Source organism: Podarcis filfolensis, assembly GCF_964270895.1.
Source record: "Podarcis filfolensis genome assembly, chromosome: 3".
In the NCBI taxonomy this organism is placed as follows: domain Eukaryota; kingdom Metazoa; phylum Chordata; class Lepidosauria; order Squamata; family Lacertidae; genus Podarcis; species Podarcis filfolensis.
In genome coordinates, this window is record NC_139606.1 from 102,912,701 (window position 1) to 102,933,462 (window position 20,762).

At 42.3% G+C, this 20,762-nt stretch overlaps 1 protein-coding gene and 1 long non-coding RNA gene across 5 annotated transcripts in view; both read right to left on the minus strand.

Annotated features, from left to right (window-relative positions):
- Window positions 1–2,701: 2,701 nt before the first annotated feature.
- LOC310758846 overlaps window positions 2,702–20,762 on the minus strand; it is a 50,926-nt gene continuing 32,865 nt past the window's right edge. For 3 of the 4 annotated variants that reach the window (XR_014545999.1, XR_014546000.1, XR_014546002.1), the window contains 2 exons: window positions 5,877–5,998; window positions 2,702–4,607 (listed from right to left, as the gene is read on the minus strand). This is a non-coding gene — a long non-coding RNA (uncharacterized lncRNA). The remainder of the gene's footprint in view (window positions 4,608–5,876; window positions 5,999–20,762) is intronic. The other variant, XR_014546001.1, reaches the window with a different exon arrangement.
- On the minus strand, window positions 6,998–7,741 carry LOC310759016 (putative CENPB DNA-binding domain-containing protein 1; the record flags this gene model as incomplete). The annotated part of the gene is made up of 2 exons (XM_083605776.1): window positions 6,998–7,282; window positions 7,313–7,741. The coding sequence occupies 2 exons, from the start codon at window positions 7,739–7,741 to the stop codon at window positions 6,998–7,000; spliced, it is 714 nt and encodes a 237-aa protein (XP_083461902.1).

Here is a 20,762-nt window from a genome sequence, read left to right on the forward strand (position 1 = left end):
AAAGTTTCAGGCTTAGTTCAGCTGTAACATTGTAACTTTGCTATTAAATCCTTTCTATAGCTCACATAATATTTTAAGCCTAGTCAGCCTTGTAACAACATTTTATCAGTATGTGGCAAGCTAAGTTCATGTCTCTTCATGGCTGAGAATGGATTTGAACCCAAAGCCAACATACTAGCCACTGATTGGACACAAAATGTGATCCTGAGAGTAGTTACAGACTTTGATAATAGTTCTTAAAGCCAGTGTGGGATTTACATTTACATTTACCTGGTAATATTGGTCAGCAGTTTGTTATTAGCAGACGTTTGGGTTACAGAAGTTGCACCGACAGCTGACTTGGGTATACTTACTACATTTCTACTTTGCTCATTCCTAAGTCCTTCACTGCTGAATTGTCATATTTCATGATCCTTAGTTTGTCAGAAGTAGACTGTATTTTAAAAAAATACACTCTAAATCACCCTTCTCCAATGCGGTGTCTTCCAAATGTTCCAGGCTCAATTCCAGCCAGTGTGGCCAATGGCCAGGGATGATGGAAACTGTAGTTCAGAATATCTGAATGGCACTGTGTTGAGAAAGGCTTCTCTAAACTATTTACTCTGCATTGTTACTTTAAATTCTGTGTGAGTTTATGGCTCCTAACCGTACTTCTTCCTAGAAAGTTAGGCTGCAATGCTAACCCCATTTATCTGGGAGTTAGTCCTGTGGATTTCAGTAGGACTTAATTCTGAATAGATACGACTAGGACTATTCTGTTAAAGTCCTATTAAAGACAGATGTTTAGAAAACAATTTCATATTAGGTTCTAAAACATTTGTACTCATTGAGCAGGGACATATACCACACATCTTCTTGAGCTGCAGCATAAATTTCCAAACCAAAATGTTAATTTTGAAGTCCTAAGGCCAGTATTTCTGTTCATGCTCATTCTGACTTTGCATTTGGATCAAGCTGTAAGGCCTTCTAAAAAGTAAACTGCTGATCTGCTGATAGTTTAAAGCCACAAATCCAGTGTACACTTTGAAGCAAATTCCATTGAGTAAAGCATTTCCCTCTAAAACAGGTATGTGGATTTTGTGTTAATTTACCTAAAATGCCTGTTTTACAGGGCCAGATAACATGACACCATATATGTTCATATTTTTGTCCCTTGCCATGAAGCAAAGGCTCAAACCACTGCTTGTTGTCTTTTTTCATTCCTATTCTGGATTCTTTCCTCCATGTCCTTTTTTGGCTTTGGAAATGGCCCTGCAGCTTTCTCTTTTCCTACCTTTTTAAAACAAACTTTCACTATTACTTGTCCTACTTGTTTAGTTGACCTCTGTTGGCAATTCAAACAGTGTTTTATACTTTTTGGTTTGACTTACACTACTGTGTAACGAGCAGTTTGGATTATCGAAAATTCTGCCTAAAGGCAGAAACATCCAGTCATGCTTGGTTAGTGCCATTGAAATTGTTATGCCTAAATAGGTGCAACATGGCAAACCTGCATCTTTAAATTGTATTTTCCTTATTTAAAAAAGATGCTTGAAACTAATAAACATTTAGACTGCCTTGGTAATACATTTAACTATATGAAGCAGACAGCTTTTCCAGTGACTGTTGGACAACCCAAGTAGTTGGATTCATTAGGACTGGTTGTTGCAGTTCTTTCTTCTGGGTCATTCCCCGCCAAATCACCTGGTGCCATATGCTCTCACGACTCAGATTTTGCTCAAATTTTTAAATGAGATAAGCTCAAAATAATATTTTAAGATTTTTTTGCTCCATATTAAATATCTTTTGGATGATAGGTCTAATGATATTACACTGGCCGTGGCAAAGTTTCTTTCAGAAGTTATAAGAATCAAAGATCATCATGTTTGAGACAAAACAAAATGACCGCCTCGGTTTCTCTCTCTTTTGTGGTTGGCTGTCTCAATTGTATTTTGTTCTGAAATTGTTCTACGGGTCTTTGGACCGCAATAAAGATTTATATATATAGAATATGCAGAAATGGCGAAACTCACGGGAAGACTCAGAGACAATGATAATGAAGACGTTAAAAAAGACTGGGAACCGTTTATGATGTATCTACAGAAATATTGTAAAGAAATGGACTCAATAGCAGGGTTTGATTAAACACTTAAAAGTAAGAAAGTAAGTTTAAAGGTCAGGAAATAATAATATGGAATAATTCAGTGCAAGATATAATTATGAAAGAAAATTTGGTATAAAAATGATAAGAATTTAAGTATATTGAGAGGTATAAGGTCGTAAAAATAGGACAAAAATTAAGCAGAAGTAATAAATAAAGAACCAGAAGGGGAAGTTGAGGGAAGTCATGGTTTTTATTTCTTTTTTGTTTATATGACAAATGTTACATTGTGTTATTTGGTTGAATATTAAATTATAAAATCCAATATATATCCATCCAGCATCATTGACCATATTACATGTATGGGAAACAAAATAGCTTTGACCATATCATTGCAGGAGTGTTTTACACAATAAATGAACAAGGGCCCTGAGACGTATTTTGTTTTTATTAAATAATCAATAAAACTTATTTTTTAAAATATATTAGATGACATTGTAACATAAGAGGGTACAGTTTTAACTATTCTCATGAATGTGTGAGTTATTTCAGGCTCAGAGAGACATTAAACCTGTACAAAAATAAATAAAAATTGTAAAAAATTATAACTGCAAAAAACACCCTCCTTATTTTTAAAACATAACAAGTACATGGTTAGCCCATTCTACAACAAAAGTACGAAATATATGTTAGTTGTGGTTTGCGTGCTGTGGCTTATCGAACCTACCGGGAATAAAATAACAAAAATTCACTTTGAATGGTTGGTGACCCTTTTCTGTGGCACTTAAGATCATTTTTATACCTTATTTTGAAAGAGACCACAATTAGCTTTATTTTGATACCAAAATAAGCCAAATTGGTTGAAAAATAAGCGAAACAGGAGGTTTTTTCTACACTGACGCAGAAATTCCGTTAGCCTAAATTGCACAAAAATTGAAATTTTCAAAAAATTCTCCTGCGCCCAAAATTTGGTCCAAAATTTGGACCAAAAAAATCTTGAAATATTATTTTGAGCTTATCTCATAGGTATCTACAATTTTTTTAAAAATGGAGAAAATCTGAGTCGTGAGAGCACAGTCGACTATTAAAATCAGGTGATTTGGCATGGAATGACCCTTCCTATAAAAATGGAAGAGCTGGTCCAGTATTGTTGACATCTATGGGATAGTTCTTCAGTTTATTTACCCGAGTGTCTCATTCTTTATGGGTAACTGTTATGTCATCCATAGCAGACAAGTAACACCAATTAATATTTTATGTAAAGGCTTTGTTTTGGTAGTAATGGTTGAGCACTAGGCCTAAATTGAGCCACTTATAGAAAATGTATGTTCTTTAAAATGTGATTTATTTTGAATTGAATACATTTTAATTTTAGTAATGCAGTGACTGCAGCAGTATTCTGGAAGGTAGTATTCAACTTAAGTTTAGCTCAGAATAGACCATTGAAATTAATGAACATTACTAAGTTAGGTCCATTAGGTTTACTCTGATTAAAACTCAGGGTGACAAATGCTGTATTTTGGGTCAACCTGGAATTCTGGTGTGCCAAGTCCACTGCAGTTTTTAATATATCTCTTATCTGCTGATGCCAAAAAGAGGCTGTGCCACTCTATAACCTTTGGGCAATTTAGAAATTTTTGGCTCCGGCATGACCGAGAAATCTGTTCAAGCAGCAAATGTGAAAAGCTGAAAAGAAAGAAAAGGGGTGGGGAAAAAAGAAGTAAAGGGACTGAGGGGATGAGAACATAGAAGGGGAATTGAGGGAATGGAAAAATGAAACTTAAACATCCAGCTTTAATATAAGGTTTCCATTTGAGTTGCTCAGCACTTTCAAATATATTGAAATTAACTAACAATAGTGTGTACGATTACTGGTCCCAGCGTTCAAGTAAACTAAACCATTTCTAGCTACATAAGAAAACTACTCTACTTAATTGAACAGCAGCTTCAGTATTTGAATGAAACCATATAAAACTCCATCTTTCCAGGTCATCTGTTCAACTCTTTGTAATAAGAATGGAGGTTTAAGCCATACTTTAACAGATTAAAACCCAATATGCTCTTAGAAACCTCCAGAGAAAGGGCGTCTATAACTTCTCAGGGCAAATTGCTCTGGTTTGCTTGGTTTTAAATTTCCATAATGCTCCTTAGCAAAGCTTTATTATCTGCATTCTGGGCATAGATTTTTATTTTCATGTGATTATTTTTGTTACAAGCTGCCCAGAAGGTTTTGTTATAGGGAGCCATACAAACAATAAATCAGTAACAAAAATATGTCTGAGCTTTAAAAAAGAAACTTTAGGTAAATAACTCTAGTTCGATTATATTAAGAAGCGCAGCAGCTCTTTCTATACACTGAGTATGATAGAATCAGTAGCAAATTCTAATATAATCTTAGCTGGTTTAATCAAGTAAACTATGTGGGCATTCTCCCAGCAGGTGAGTTCTTCCAGCAATCTTGTCTCCATGTAGATGCTGTTGATTCACTACAGTGCCAGAATATATTCTTGAGAAGAAAATTTATCTCCTGTCAAAGTAAAATAATACAATTTTTGATGAGGAACCTCTCCTCCAAAACTATGAATTTTTTCATGATAGGGTAGTAGGTTTTTAAAAAAATGAAAATGGTTGACTGATTTGGAAGTAGCTGTTTGAAAGCTTTTCACATTTATGTGTTTGAAAAATATTTATAAGCACTAGCCTGGGAGTGGGATCCTGTCAGATTTCTCTGTAAACTTGTATAGGATGGGGATGCAAGGCTTAAACTATAAATTAGGCTTCTAAATAGGCAGTAGTCTGGCCATCATGCTGCGATAAGTAAGAATTAAGCTTTAGAAAAACATAATATTTTTTTGCTTTCAGTCCACAAATGACTAATACAGGTAAACCGTGGGCAGGTAGGCTAGTAAAAACAGTGGGCTAATATTTTTTTCCACAACTCTACGGTTTGTTTCAATCCACAAAAGCTGCTAGACTAAAAATTGTAGGCTAATTTTTTACAAGTCTTCCATATGATCACAAAAGTTGCTGGATCACCAAGTTTTACTAGTCTTTGAATACCCATACTCATTTTTTTGCATATCTAGCATCATGAAAGAGAAAATCAACTTTACAAAACCTTTCTGATTGGGTAGCAATTTTCTGTTTACTGGTGGTTATTTATATGACTTACAGCATACAATATACAATATGTAAAACATATATTAAAACATCAATAAATAGAAACATTGGGACACGGGTGGTGCTGTGGGTTAAACCACAGAGCCTAGGACTTGCCGATCAGAAGATCGGCGGTTTCGAATCCCCGCAACGGGGTGAGCTCCGTTGCTCGGTTCCTGCTCCTGCCAACCTAGCAGTTCGAAAGCACATCAAAGTGCAAGTAGATAAATAGGTACCGCTCCGGCGGGAAGGTAAATGGCGTTTCCGTGCGCTGATCTGGTTCTCCAGAAGCGGCTTAGTCATGTTGGCCACATGACCCGGAAGCTGTACGCCGGCTCCCTCGGCCAATAAAGCGAGATGAGCGCCGCAACCCCGGAGTCAGTCACGACTGGACCTAATGGTCAGGGCTCCCTTTACCTTTAAATAGAAACATTAAAACATCCTGCATAGTAAAAAGGCCTTCTGAAATAAAATGGTTTTAGCCTGATACCTGAAACTTAACCCAGACCATCTCTGCCTGATTCCTAATGGAAGGGAGTGTATAGAATTGGGTCCACTACACCTAAGGCATGACTTCTTGATGACACGAGTTGTGCGGCTGATCTACAGGGGAACTGCTGATAGGGTACTCACTCACTGGATTATCACCTTGTCGTGGTGAGTGGACTTGCATGTTCTTATGACTCTTGTGAGCGAAGCCGTCAGGAATCTCGTACTCCCAGCAGGGTCACCCAAGGCAGTAATGTCAAAGGAAAGGAGCTAGACAAAGATGTAGCCTACCTTGATCTCAGCAAGGCATTTGACAAGGTGCCCCATGATATTCTTGTAAAGAAGCTGGTAAAATGCGGTCTTGACTATGCTACCACTCAGTGGATTTGTAACTGGCTGACTGACCGAACCCAAAGGGTGCTCATCAATGGTTCCTCTTCATCCTGGAGAAGAGTGACTAGTGGGGTGCCACAGGGTTCTGTCTTGGGCCCGGTCTTATTCAACATCTTTAGCAACGATTTAGATGATGGACTCAAGGGCATCCTGATCAAATTTGCAGATGACACCAAACTGGGAGGGGTGGCTAACACCCCAGAGGACAGGATCACACTTCAAAACGACCTTGACAGATTAGAGAACTGGGCCAAAACAAACAAGATGAATTTTAACAGGGAGAAATGTAAAGTATTGCACGTGGGCAAAAAAAATGAGAGGCACAAATACAAGATGGGTGACACCTGGCTTGAGAGCAGTACATGTGAAAAGGATCTAGGAGTCTTGGTTGACCACAAACTTGACATGAGCCAACAGTGTGACGCGGCAGCTAAAAAAGCCAATGCAATTCTGGGCTACATCAATAGGAGTATAGCATCTAGATCAAGGGAAGTAATAGTGCCACTGTATTCTGCTCTGGTCAGACCTCACCTGGAGTACTGTGTCCAGTTCTGGGCACCACAGTTCAAGAAGGACACTGACAAACTGGAACGTGTCCAGAGGAGGGCAACCAAAATGGTCAAAGGCCTGGAAACGATGCCTTATGAGGAACGGCTAAGGGAGCTGGGCATGTTTAGCCTGGAGAAGAGGAGGTTAAGGGGTGATAGGATAGCCATGTTCAAATACAGTGGTACCTCGCAAGACGAAATTAATTCGTTCTGCGAGTTTTTTCGTCTTGCGAATTTTTCGTCTTGCGAATTTTTCGTCTTGCGAAGCACGGATTCCCATAGGAATGCATTGAAAATCAATTAATGCGTTCCTATGGTCAAAAAAAGTTTAAAAATCACCAAAGTGTACAGTACTGTACATACATTTTCTAAGACTCTGGGGACAACTCGAAGAAGGTTCCTCTTCCACTCTTTGCTTCTTGCTGAAGAACCTGTCCATGGTCTGCTTCTTCATCCGCCTTTTCAGCACCTCCCTGAAAGACGACATGACCCTCGTATCAAAAGTGTTCGCAAGGTCACGTGTCAGGTCCTTGTCAGGGTGGTGCCGCTGTGCAAAAGCCTGCACATCTTTCCACTTCTGGCAAATGTCCCTCAGTTCTTTGGAGGACAGCCGCTGTGGAACGTAGACCTCCGTCGTCACAACCTCCAGGAACTCCGCTGCAAAGTCTTCAGCCGCAGGAACATCAGAACTGGCAGCCTCTCCATGCCTGACCACGCTGTGGATTCCAGATCTCTTCTTGAACCGGTCAAACCAGCCTCTGCTTGCCTTGAAGACTTCTGGCTCGCCTGAGGTTCCTGGCTGTTGCTGGACGAGGTCTGCATGCAAGGCCTTGGCCTTCTCACAAATGACGGCCTCAGTCACTGTGTCCCCTGCACACTGCTTCTCTTCTAACCAGATGAGCAGCAACTTCTCCACCTCCTCCAGAACAGCTGGGCGGTTCTTCACGATCCTGGTGACTCCCTTGGCTACATCAGTCGCAAGGATCTTCTCCCTCATCTTCAGGATGGTCCCGATGGTCGATGGATTCCTCCCATACTCCCTGGCGAGGTCTGTCACGCATTCCACCGTCATGCTTCTGGATGATCTCCTTCTTCATTTCCAGTGTAACCTTCTCCTTCCTCTCGCTGGCCTCTGCAGCAGCAGTCTTCTTGGGCCCCATGGCAGCACAGCTCCTACCTTCGCAACCCCCCCCCCCCAAAAAAAATCAGTGCTTCACATCCAAAAAATTCAAAAGCACCAAACCTCCTAGAAAACACCCCAACCCAAAATCCAAAAACCCCCCAAAAAGTTTTAAAAGTTTAACTTACCAAATGGCTGCAAAAGAAGTTTTGGAAAAGCTTCAAAAATCACCAAAGTCTTCAAAAACCTCAAAAAAGGCTACCACACCGCGTGCTATGAGTTGCTCCTCGAAGTCAAGTCGCAACTGCACCTCTTCAAGCAATGCATCCTGGGTATTAACGGTTTTAAGAAAAAGGAAACAAACTTGCAAGATGTTTTTGTCTTGCGAAGCAAGCCCATAGGGAAATTCGTCTTGCGAAGCAACTCAAAAAACGAAAAACTCTTTCGTCTTGCGAGTTTTTCGTCTTACGAGGCACTCGTCTTGCGAGGTACCACTGTATATAAAAGGATGTCACATAGAGGAGGGAGAAAGGTTGTTTTCTGCTGCTCCAGAGAAGCGGACACGGAGCAATGGATCCAAACTACAAGAAAGAAGATTCCACCTAAACATTAGGAAGAACTTCCTGACAGTAAGAGCTGTTCGACAGTGGAATTTGCTGCCAAGGGGTGTGGTGGAGTCTCCTTCTTTGGAGGTCTTTAAGCAGAGGCTTGACAACCATATGTCAGGAGTGCTGATGGTGTTTCCTGCTTGGCAGGGGGTTGGACTCGATGGCCCTTGTGGTCTCTTCCAACTCTATGATTCTATGACAAATGATCCAAAAAGTCCTCAACGGCAGAACAGGCGGATAATAACAAGTGGTATGTTACAACGGCTGTGAAGGCAGATGAAGTCTGCAACAGATAGCAATCTACAGGTTGTCGTGACTACTCATGGCATCAGAACAGAACCTTACTGCTAAGACTGTGTGTTGGTCAGCGTGCACTGATCTACACACATAAATCAAATTCATGCACAGGTGTCTTCCAAAAACCAAACCTATACCCCAGAAGTCCCATGGCAATCGGCAAATGGTAACGGGGGCAGGATCGTGAAATCTGGAAGCCCCTAGTCATGAACCGGCACATGGGCGGTGGATACAGATTCAGTTGTTCTGACTCAAGGTACGAGGCAGTTGAGCAGCTCGGTAGCTGTATCCATGACTGAGCAGCCCTTTTTAGGAAATGCCGTTGGGTGGTGGAACCCTTTTTAAAAAGAGAGAGAGAGAGAAGCAGATGCCGAATGTTGAAAGTTGAGGGTGGTAAGACTGTTTAATAACTTTCCATTGCAAGTGTTTTTCTTTTCAGAATTAGTTCCATTACCCCTGTTCTCCCTGTGAGCAAAAATATTAGGGGTGTCTGTATTCTTTCTTCTCCCTCCTCCTTAAAAGTGAGGCAGAAACCAGAAGGGTAGTGATTTCTTAAAACAGCAAATATAAAAGAACTACACAGCTCCTCCCCATCCATACTCTGCTTCTAATTCCAACCTCCTCTTGCTGCTTTTTGCTTATAAAATAAATAAGTCATGAAGATGGATGTGGGGCTGCTCATCACTTGTAGTCTCAGGGCCATTTTTCAGATTGGTTGGAAAGTTATCTTAGATGGTATCTTTCCAGCTATACTCTGTCATGAAGCCACTGTGTTTTAAGTAGTTGACCTTTTCAGTAGTTAATTGATAGCTCCTTGATTTCTCCCCTGCCCGACACTAGGAGACAATGTGAGTCTGCTGCCTAAGGCAATTGGAGCAAATTTCATGTTGTTGTTTTGCCTTGATTATAAGCGTTCCCATTTTCTACTGATGTGGATGTGACCATTTTGTTTGTCTGTTTTTAAACTACAGTAGTTGGTGAATTGTATGTTATGAAGCTAGCGGACGCACTATAGGTATTTGGGAGGCTTTTTTTAAACAAAGTACTAAAATGAACATTCTTGCAGTGCAATCCTATACTTGTTTCTCAGCAGTTCAACTATTCTCAGTGGGGCTTGCTCCCAGTTAAGCATGCATAGGATTGCAGCCTGATTGCACTTTATTGTCAAGTAGTAGATGAGTGAACTAGAACATACTTGCTCTCAAATTATTGCTCTCAATAAAGAGGTCATCAAGAGTTCCGCTATGCTTTGCTTGCAGGCTGAATGACCCTCTTGACTCTGCCCACCTGTTTTTTATTTTAACCATAGCAGCTTACAAGCTAGGAAACTTAAATATAGCAGTACAAAAAACATTATTTCAGTGACTCATGCACAACTTTCTCGTCCAGAGCAGAATATATCTTGAGGTGTATGCACTTCCACGGAAGCAGAAAACCTTCAAGTGGGGGAGGGGGCAGACTGAAGATAGTTGTGTTTCTGTCAGCTACTTTCTGAATTCTTGGATTAAGAGTTTGGCTTTAAATCTTTTAGATAGATAGATAGATAGATAGATAGATAGATAGATAGATAGTTTCTGCTAGTTCTGTTATCAACATTTGTCCTGATAGCTTTTGGGAAGAGGTCACATAGGCAGTAAAAGGCTATTCACAGTTGTCAGGTTTCTATCTTGGTTGGTAGAGTTCAACCCCTAGCATAGAATTCTGAAACATTGCTTTGAGTCCACATAGCATTTACTGAGTTCTCATTCTTATAGATCGAAACAAGAGCTGTAGTTATTTCTCACTTCTGTGACATCATTGCAGCTCATCCAATAGAAACAGGCTGATAATCAGTTTTATTTAGTGGAATTCAAGGAAAACTTTCCTTATATAAATAAAAACATCACTTTTTGGAAAAGGTCCTAGAAATAATCATTTTATTATTTTCTGAAATTACATCACAGGTGAGGAACTTCGTTGAAAGATGGTATCTGGCAAAGAATTAGAACATTGTCATATTGGTGCTTACAGCTCTGATCACAGAAGACTGTGTGTGGAAAATACTGTTTTCCAAAAAAAAGTTATGCTAAATTGAAGTAAGAATATTATTGTCTGAGAGAGTTCCTCTCCTCATCCTGTGCTGGTTGCCCTTTCCTTCCCTGCTTATTCTTCATATAATAGTTGTTATGTCTCTGCAATGGTGTAATTTCAGTGATCACACATCTAGAACATTGATCGTTTTAGAAAAATGGCCACCTGTTGACTGACAGTAAACAAAGTGCTAAACTTTCAGTAGCCAAATTCTTGCCTCTCTTTTTTTTTTAAAAAAAGCCAGCAGTTCCCAATTTTTTGGTCTAAATTTCTTTTCTGATGAACATGCAGCGTCAATACTTTGTGGGACAGCAGAAGCCAGGTTGCATCTGTTCCCAGAACTGTCATGCTGGGGACAATTGATGCCTATGCATCAGGCTGATAAGATGCATATCCTTGTTTACACTACCATAGCCAATTTTATCAGGTAAGGATAGCATGTTGTAGGGTTTATATGTGCTGGCCATGATCCCTGTCTCCATGTAAGAGACAGCTATAGGGCACTTATTGGAGGGAGGTGATGAGCAGTTCTTCCCTTACCTTGTGTGGGTGTGAGCGTGTGCTTATATAAATGTGTGTATATGAGGGTGTACTTGCAGGAGACTGGCAAAAGAAAATAACTTTTTCCACTCTCTGCCCCTGTGCCTCCTGCAAATTCAGGCGCATTCTGTGCCAACTTTTAAAAGCCTGCTGAAAACTTTTATATTCTGCTATGCCTGTGCAGGCAGTTAAGAATACACCTCCTCCCACACACAATGGTCCATTTATGTTTGTTTTCAATTTCTTTTCACTTTTCACTTGTTTTTAATTTTTAATGATTTTATTATTTGGCTTTGTGTTTTTATATTGTTGCAAATCACTGTGATATATTACAGTGGTACCTCTAGATATGAACGGGATCCGTTCCGGAGCCCCGTTCGCATCTAGAGGTAAGCGTATTTAGCGATGGCACGTCTGCGCACGCGCGTGTCTCTTTTGCCACTTCTGCGCATGCGCGTGATGTCATTTTGAGCGTCTGCGCAAGCGGCGAAACCCGGAAGTAACGCGAGGTGTGATTGTATTATGATACAACGGTATATAATTTTTTTTAATAAATAAATGTGGGGCCCTATGTATATATAAAAAAATGTAATCTAAACACAGACAATTGGAAAACACTGGCCTGCAAGTGCTCCAATTGGAGAACAGCCTTTACCAAAGGTGTCTTCTTCGCCGTCGCTATTGCCACTTGGTAGGCTCAACGTTGAGCTCTAACCTGTGTCCGGTCAGATTCGGAGTGAGTTTTCTGCCACCGACGCTCTAGCCGTCTCAGCGATTGTTTCATCGCCCTCAGCTCCGAATAAAACCACGGGGCTGTCCGGGCTCCATGCAGTCGGAGAGGGCGCTTTGGAGCCAGACAGTCGATAGCCCTGGTTAACTCCGCATTCCAGCGGGCCACCAGGGAATCAGCTGAAAGGCCATCAACATGGGATAAAGCATCCCCTACCACTCTCTGGAAACCATTTGGATCCATTAAGTGGCGGGGGCGGACCATCCAAATTGGTCCCACCTCCCTGCAGAGGGGAAGGGTCGCGGAGAAGTCCAGTTGCACCAGGAAGTGATCTGACCATGGCACTTCTTTTGTTTCACGTTTACTTAGTGTCAGATCACCCACGTCACTAGAGGTGAACACCAGGTCTAAGGCATGTCCATGACTATGAGTTGGGCCAAACTTATTCAGGGGCAGCCCCATGGAGGCCATGCTTTCCACGAAGTCCTGAGCGGCCCCTTGTAAGGTCGTGTTGGCATGGATGTTAAAATCCCCTAGGACAACCAAACTAGGTGTCTCCAGGAGAACATCCACCACGACCTCAAGCAGCTCGGACAGGGAATCCTTGGTGAAGCGGGGAGGTCGGTACACCAAAAGGAATCCTGTACTGCCCCATTGCCCAACTTCCAGAACATGCACTCAGAAAACTGGGTCTTCCCAGTAGGACGCCTGATGCAAGCTAATGACTTCCTAAAAATCACTGCAACCCTCCCTCCCTGCCCACATGACCTGGGTTGCTGTGCATAAGAGAAACGTGGTGGGCAAGCAGCGGCAAGGACAGGCCCATCTGCTTCCTCTAACTAGGTCTCTGTCACACATGCCAGGTCAAATCCTCAATCCACAATCAGGTCATGGATGGCAGTGGTTTTATTCATCATTGACCTGGCATTACACAGCAACACCTTCAGGTCATGTGGGTTTCCCCTGTTGATTCCAGTATCCATCCGGTCAAGGCCAGACCCGGAGGCAGGGATAGTCCTCAAACAACGACTAAACCTGCCTCCTCGGTAATGACATGGTCTGGTCTTAGCGTAACTCCTCCTCCTGTCCATGATCACCGAGATCGGATGTCCCAGTGCTTCCCCCCCTGTGGAACTTGTCCCAGCCATCGTGTTGGCTGGGACCCCACTCCCCGGCAGCCCTGATCCCACCCCTTAAAAACAAAACACAAACTATACAGAACCAATAAAAAAACACAAAAAACAGAACAATTATACTAAAATTAATCCCCAACCAAATAGCCATCCCACCCACCCACCCCCAACAAAGGGAAAAAGGAAAAAAAGAAATAAAAATTTAAATTGCCACCGACTGCTTGAGGACATTTTAAAACACATTAACCACTTGGAACAGGGAAGCAATGGCAGAACACTTCCCACACTTCCCTAAAAGTTTGTTCCAAATAAGGGCCTGGGCCAGTTGGAAAAGGCCTTGGAAGGGAGCAGGCCCTGCAGTCCTCCCCACAGCCGATGGTCTGAGGCTTCCCCGCAGCAGGAGTCCCTTTATAGCTGGGAGAGTGAGGGCCTGGGCCATGCCCCCTGGGCCAGTTGGAAAAGGCCCTGGAAGGGAGCAGGCCCTGCAGTCCTCCCCACAGCCGATGGTCCACAGAGTATGTTCATTTGCAACACAATGCTGAGTGTCTGGGGAGGAAGGGGAAATGGAAAACCTGTGTGGGTGGGGATTCAGTGGAGTATTCTGGAAAATGACATGACTGATTAAAATCCTGCAAAGGTACCGTATTTTTCGCTCTATAGGACGCACTTTTTCCCCTCCAAAAATGAAGGGGAAATGTGTGTGCGTCCTATGGAGCGAATGCAGGCTCCCTGGCTTCAGTGATAGCAACACGAAGCCTCAGAAGCCTGCGCTCCGGAGGCTTCGCGTTGCTTCCGCTGAAGCCAGGAGAGTCTGCTCTTTGAGGCTGGCGGTGGGGAAAGCAGCGCTTCCCCCATTGCCCGCCCCAGAGGATGTGGGGCAGCAGGAAGGCGCGCGACGCCTTCCCGCTACTCTCCAACCCGGCTTCGAGGCTGGCGGTGGGGAAAGCAGCGCTTCCCCCATCGCCTGCCCCAGAGATTGGGGGGCAGCAGGAAGGCGCGCGACGCCTTCCCGCTACTCTCCAACCCGGCTTCGAGGCTGGTGGTGGGGAAAGCAGCGCTTCCCCCATCGCCAGCCCCAGAGGATGGGGGCAGCAGGAAGGCGCGCGACGCCTTCCCGCTACTCTCCAACCCGGGTTGGAGGCTGGCGGTGGGGAAAGCAGCGCTTCCCCCATCGCCTGCCCCAGAGATTGGGGGGCAGCAGGAAGGCGCGCGACGCCTTCCCGCTACTCTCCAACCCGGGTTGGAGGCTGGCGGTGGGGAAAGCAGCGCTTCCCCCATCACCAGCCCCAAAGGATGGGGGGCAGCGGGGAGGCGCGCGACGCCTTCCCGCTACTCTCCAACCCTTCTGCGGGCTTTTGCGGGAGATGGGGGAATTCCCCCACCTCCCGCAAAAGCAGGCAAAAGCCGTGCGCTCTTTAAAGGCTGCGCGGCTCTTGCAGGCTTTTCTGCGAGGTGGGGGAATTCCCCCACCTCCAGAAAAGCCTGCAAGAGCTGCGCAGCCTTTAAAGAGCGCGCCGCTCTTGGGGGCTTTTCCCCAAGGAGGGAGAAGGGACTGACTGGCCGTTTCAGTCCCTTCTCCCTCCTGGTCGAAAAGCCCGCAGGAGTCACGCGGGGCTCCTGTGGGCTTTTGCGGGAGGTGGGGGAATTCCGCCACCTCCCGCAAAAGCAGGGAGAAGGTCTTGGAGTAGCGCACAGGCTGCGTGCAGCCTGTCCACTGCTCCCAGAGCTGCGGGGGGGGGGTCATATTTTTTCCTTGATTTCCCCCCCTGAAAACTAGGTGCGTCCTATGGTCCGGTGCGTCCAATCGTGCGAAAAATACGGTACCTTCCGCACTGCAACATTAATTGCAGGTCCCACCTGCACAGTTATGTTAGTGAAAGTCACAGCTGTGAGGTCAGGGCAACTGCTCTTGTGAGAGGAATGAAAGTTGTGTTTTATTTTCCTGGTTCAGATATTTATTGACTACATTCACATAAGCAATACTAGACATTATGTTACTTTTATTTTTGTTATATTAAATGTTATTATTCCAACCACTAGATCACACTGGCTTCTAGGGTTCTTCTGCTGTGGGGCAGCTGTATAAATTAAGTAGCTAAATAAGGATGAGGAAAGCAAAATGCCACTTAGAGAAGGATCTGAAATATTTTCCTTGCAGTTTGCATTTGTTTTATTCTGGATTGTTTTATTTGATGTTCTGATGTTTTGTAAACCACTTTGAATTTTTTTCTTTAAAATATAAAGCAGTACAGAAAAGAATTAAATAATAATAATAAATGCCACTGCAAAAAAAAGGGTGCCTAGACATATCATTGTGGCAAACATAATATGGGTTTAAGGTGCCATTTGGCGATTAGCTTATATATCTGAGTTTCTAACAGTGCTCGAAATTATGAAATATAATGAGTGAATTGGTCTACTACTGAACTACTAGTGTAGTGGCAAAGAAACTGAGCTTTAATCAAGACTCATACTTGAATTTTGCTTCTGCCATGAACTTACTAGGTGGCCATAGGCACGTTCTCAGCCTTATTTCCCCCATATACAGTGGGGGCAGGGGATGTTTCATAATATTGAAAGCCAAATTGTCTGCTCTAGAGTCCTTTAGGGTAGAGGTTAACATTTTATATCTAAACCAAAAATACTGTGACTTTGGAAACAAAAACTCTAAAATGCAAGCCGATCGAATTTTTAGAAAGGTTGCCCATAGAAGAGTGCAACACAAATATTTTGGCATTTTTAAATACAAAGAAAAAGACAAATGTGAATTATTTAAGACATCTTATTTGGACTTATACAGTTCGCTGTCAACGTCTTTGTTTGCTATCAATGAATATTAAAATAAACTTCGTCTACTACAGTTAGAAATGCAGTCTTTGAATAAATCAATTGAACTGGAGGAAGTGCAAATGACTATTTAAAAAAACTAAAAGGATACAAAGTACTGGGAGGGGACGGTTTTACAGGAGCATTCTTTAAACATTTTTACAATGAATTATATCCCCATCTAGCCAGTTGTTGAATGAAGTTCTTTCAGGGGAACTTCCAGGCATCAATCTATAACAGTACTACTGAAAGTTGGAGAAAAACCTTGACCTAGTGGAATCATCTTGTCCAATTAGCCTGTTAAACCAGGATGCTAAGCTATACTGTATACAGTGGTACCTCAGGTTAAGTACTTAATTCGTTCCGGAGGTCCGTTCTTAACCTGAAACTGTTCTTAACCTGAAGCACCACTTTAGCTAATGGGGCCTCCTGCTGCCGCTGCACCGCCGGAGCACGATTTCTGTTCTCATCCTGAAGCAAAGTTCTTAACCTGAAGCACTATTTCTGGGTTAGCAGAGTCTGTAACCTGAAGCGTATGTAACCTGAAGCGTATGTAACCTGAAGCGTATGTAACCTGAGGTACCACTGTACAGGCATTTTAACAAATTGGTTAAATACGTTTATTACAGGTTATATCTCCCCAGACCAGATGAGCTTTATGCCTTGCTGGCAGATAGTGGTTCCAAAGTGACACCTATTGAATGTCATTCATTATAGTAAAAAGAAAGGTAACACGCTTGCAGTAACCAGCTGTTTACAAGGCCTTTGGAAAGGCCGAGTTCGACATTTTTAAAAGCACTGATACATAGACTTAACATGGGAGAGTGATTTATTAATTCAATTTTTGAAGTATACATTTTTTGAAGTTCTTATGCTACTGTCAGTGTAATTTTTCTCGACTCAGAAACCCCTATAAAAAGAGGAGTAAAACAAGGGTGCTCTTTGTCCCCACTTTCATTTGCCTTGTCTATTGAACCATTGGTAATAGTAATTAGAAACAATGTGAATGTAGAAAGTGTAGAAAAAATAAAAGTAAAATGCATACTATTATCCTTTTTTTGCCAGTGACATAGCTCTCATGTTATCAAAACCAGAATTGGCATTACCTGAAATTATCTAAGAATTGAATAATTTTGACAGTGGCAGGCCTACACATAATGAAACCAGATATGAAATTATGTATATTGGGGTCCTCACACAGTCTCAAGTTTTCATACAAAGCATTGTGGGAGCTCAAAAGCTGAAATACCTGGGAATATTCATAACAGAAAACTTGTACTCTTTAAGTAAAGCAAATTTTGAGCCCTTGTTAGGCAAGGAACTGAAATCCTGGGAGGGTCTAAACCTTTCTTGGTTGGGCCACATTGTGGCTGTGAAGATTTTAATCCTCCCACGTTTCACTATTTCAGGTCCTGCAAATAACTATAATAGGAACGCGGGTGGCACTGTGGTCTAAACCACTGAGCCTTTTGGGCTTGCTGATCGGAAGGTCAGCAGTTCAGATCCGCACAATGGGGTGAGCTTCCACTGCTCTGTCCCAGCTTTTGCCAATCTAGCAGTTCAAAAGCACGCCAGTGCAAGTAGATAAATAGGTACCGTTGCGGCGGGAAGGTAAATGGTGTTTCTGTGAGCTCTGGCACTTGTCACGGTGTCCCATTACACCAGAAGCGGTTTAGACATGCTGGCCACATGATCCGGAAAGCTGTTTGTGGACAAACGTTGGCTCCCTCGGCCTGAAAATGAGATGAATGCCGCATCCCCATAGTCGCCTTAGACTGGACTTAACCGTCCAGGGGTCCTTTACCTTTCGCCTTTCACCTTAATAAGTATAATGCTTTAACAACATTTTATGGGGTAAATTCATTCATAGTTGAAAGAAAGCTTAGTTATGGGTAGTGGCTTGTTTCTGTGTTTTGCTTCATAGACTCTTAGAGCTCCTTAGAAACAGAAGAGAAATTCCAGGGTCCTGCAGGACCTTTCTTTTTAACTTTGGAGTAAGACAGTTTGGCCCCATAATGACTGTGCTGTACTTCCAATGCACAGTACAGTTATGTGAATAACCCCTAGCTCCAAGGTTAGGTGGAAGACTAGGGCTTACGTTTGTGGTTGGTGGCCAGTGGCCCCTGTGAATTGTGGACCCCTGCCAGTTGACATAGCATATTGGGCACTAATATCTCTTTTCAAGCCGTGCTCTGTCAAAGTATATTACGCCTTTACAGTTTCACATTTATTTCAAATTCATTGTTTCTAAGCTGAACCCATAATATCCATTTTCTTCCTGTGTTTTCCTATTGGGCTGAATTCTCTGAACTTGGGAAATCTATGTTCACTTTACAGCCATCATTATCTCAGTCATCAAATAACTACTCTTAGTGTGCTGTCAAAGCCTAATGTGGTTGGGTTGTAGTGGGGAACCATTTTTGTCTGTCTGTGTGTGTATTCTAGGTGTTTGTATGATAATCTTAATCTATTATATACTTTTTTTAATAGTTTAATGTATTTATAATTATTGTTTTAAATTTAAGTTGCTTGGAGACCTTTTAGGGAACAGGCATCTAATAAATCACAACGTATGCACTACTCACAAGTAACAAGGAAAAACTGACTAAGTGCTGGGGAGGGAGGATGAATGGTGAATCACACAATGGTATTGATTAGACTGACTCAATAAAGAGTTTGTCTTTGAAATGGCCCTGTTGCTAGGGGGATGCTGCCTGCTCAGCCAATACCTTAATGGAAGGTTGATCACAATTTACAGTTGCAGAAACTAGAAACGTTCAGCTCTAGTTTTCATTTTAAGAGCAAGTATTGGGGTAGATAGAAAACCCTGTCAAAGCAGCAGCAAGTTTGTGCCATCTGCCCATCCAATGTGGCTCCCCGGTTAATTTGTGTTTTGTGGGCCCCAACCATACAAAAATGGCATGCATGATACACTGATGCAGATATCTGGCTGACACACTGTGCTCCTCCACCTTCTGTAAGCAACTTTGACATGTTGGCAGGGCTGCCTACCTGTGAATTCCCTGACATCACCACCACCATTTTGTGTACGCTGCCTTTCCATAGTTATAACAATGCCCAAGGCTGCTTACAACATGAAAAGATTTACATAATCACAAACACAACAAAAGTCATTTATAAATAAAACACATCAAAAAGTACACAACCAGGCAATTTTCACATAAATCATAAAAGATCTGAAAATAAAGATACAAAGAATTAATACCCATAACAGTGACACAAGTCCCCAAGCAATACCCCAAACCAAGAGTCTGTTCAGCAGCCTCAGCTTTTGTGACTGGAATCAGTCCGGGCCCCACCCTGTCAGGCTAGGTGGGAGAAGTCCAGCAAGACGACAGGGATCAGGAATCCCAGGACTGGCAAGGCACCAGGTGATCAATTTTACCTTTGCAGTGCAGCTTGCATTCAAGCAGCTTTGCAAAGGAAGGTCCCAGCCAATAAAAGCGGTGCTTGGAAGTTACAGCTGATCAGCACTGTCCTTCAAGCTCCATTTTTGGCAAGGCTTGGCTGCACTCAAGAGTTTCTGATCAGGAACCCTGGAGTGTAGCCAATCGCAGTGGGACATGAAGTCACTAGTGATCAGCCTGCGATTAGTACTGACTTCAAGTCCCCCTTTCAACATGGCTCTGATTGGGGGCTTCCGAGTGGAACCAATGCCACCCAAAAGGGGTTTGCATTTGGTGGCAGATCTAAAAAGTACCAAATACAAGACTTGCTTGCCAAGGAGCAATTGGGAGCACATTTTCAGGCTCCCCGTGGTTCCTTTGCACCACCCGTGTCTTTATCTTTACATATATGATGTCATGTGGGGTTGATGGATGTGACTTAGGGAAAATAGGATTGTGGCCCAAATTAGGATGCCTGCTGGGCCTAATTAGGCTGAAGGCTCCCCGCTACTGCTCTAATGCATAAAGTGACTATAAACAGATACTAGATGAGCATCTGTCAAATAACAGTGTTAAGCGTGGGACAACCTGATGGTGTAGTGGGTTGAGAACAAAATCTGCTGTATTACAATGTTATATCATTTTAATGGCAACTACAAAAATTGCTTACCTGGAAAACTAATCTTAGAAAAGGGGTGTATATTTAGTAGTATTTTGATGTTGAGCAGCAGCTGGGGGAGAAGCAGGCAGCCAGCTCAAATGATCAGCCAACTCAGATCACCAACTGCTTTGTGGGTCATCGTTCAGAATTGTTGCTTCAATGTACTTGCAGATTGACAGGAATCTTTTCGCAGAGTTTGCTAATACTTTCAAGAATATTATGGATCCTGTTGTTTTTAGCTCTGCCATTGCATTCTTCTAGCTTTGATATTTTCTACTCAAAAGTCCAGTGTTGCAGAAAGATTATCATTTTTTAAAACATAATTTTTTGTGGTACATTAGTATGAAACTTTCTGTTAGTGAACACCTAAAAAGCTAGTAAACTGAATTTTAAAAAGTACTAGTCACAGATGATCCAAAAATCTTCCTCTTGTTCTATAACTTTATCCTTTACTAAAGATGGGAAATCTAAATGAATATGAATGCTCAGTTTAATTGGGAACAGTAGCTGAATAACATCACCATGGAGGTTATATGAGCATGCATGTTATCCTACATTTTGTAGCATTTCTATCTATTTGCAGAAAAGAAGGCCTATGAAATGAATATTTTAATAAGGAAAGGGTGACACTAATGTTTCTTCCTCAGTTTCAACCTTATACATACACCTGTCCAAAGCCTATCCTATTTCTAAAATTATAA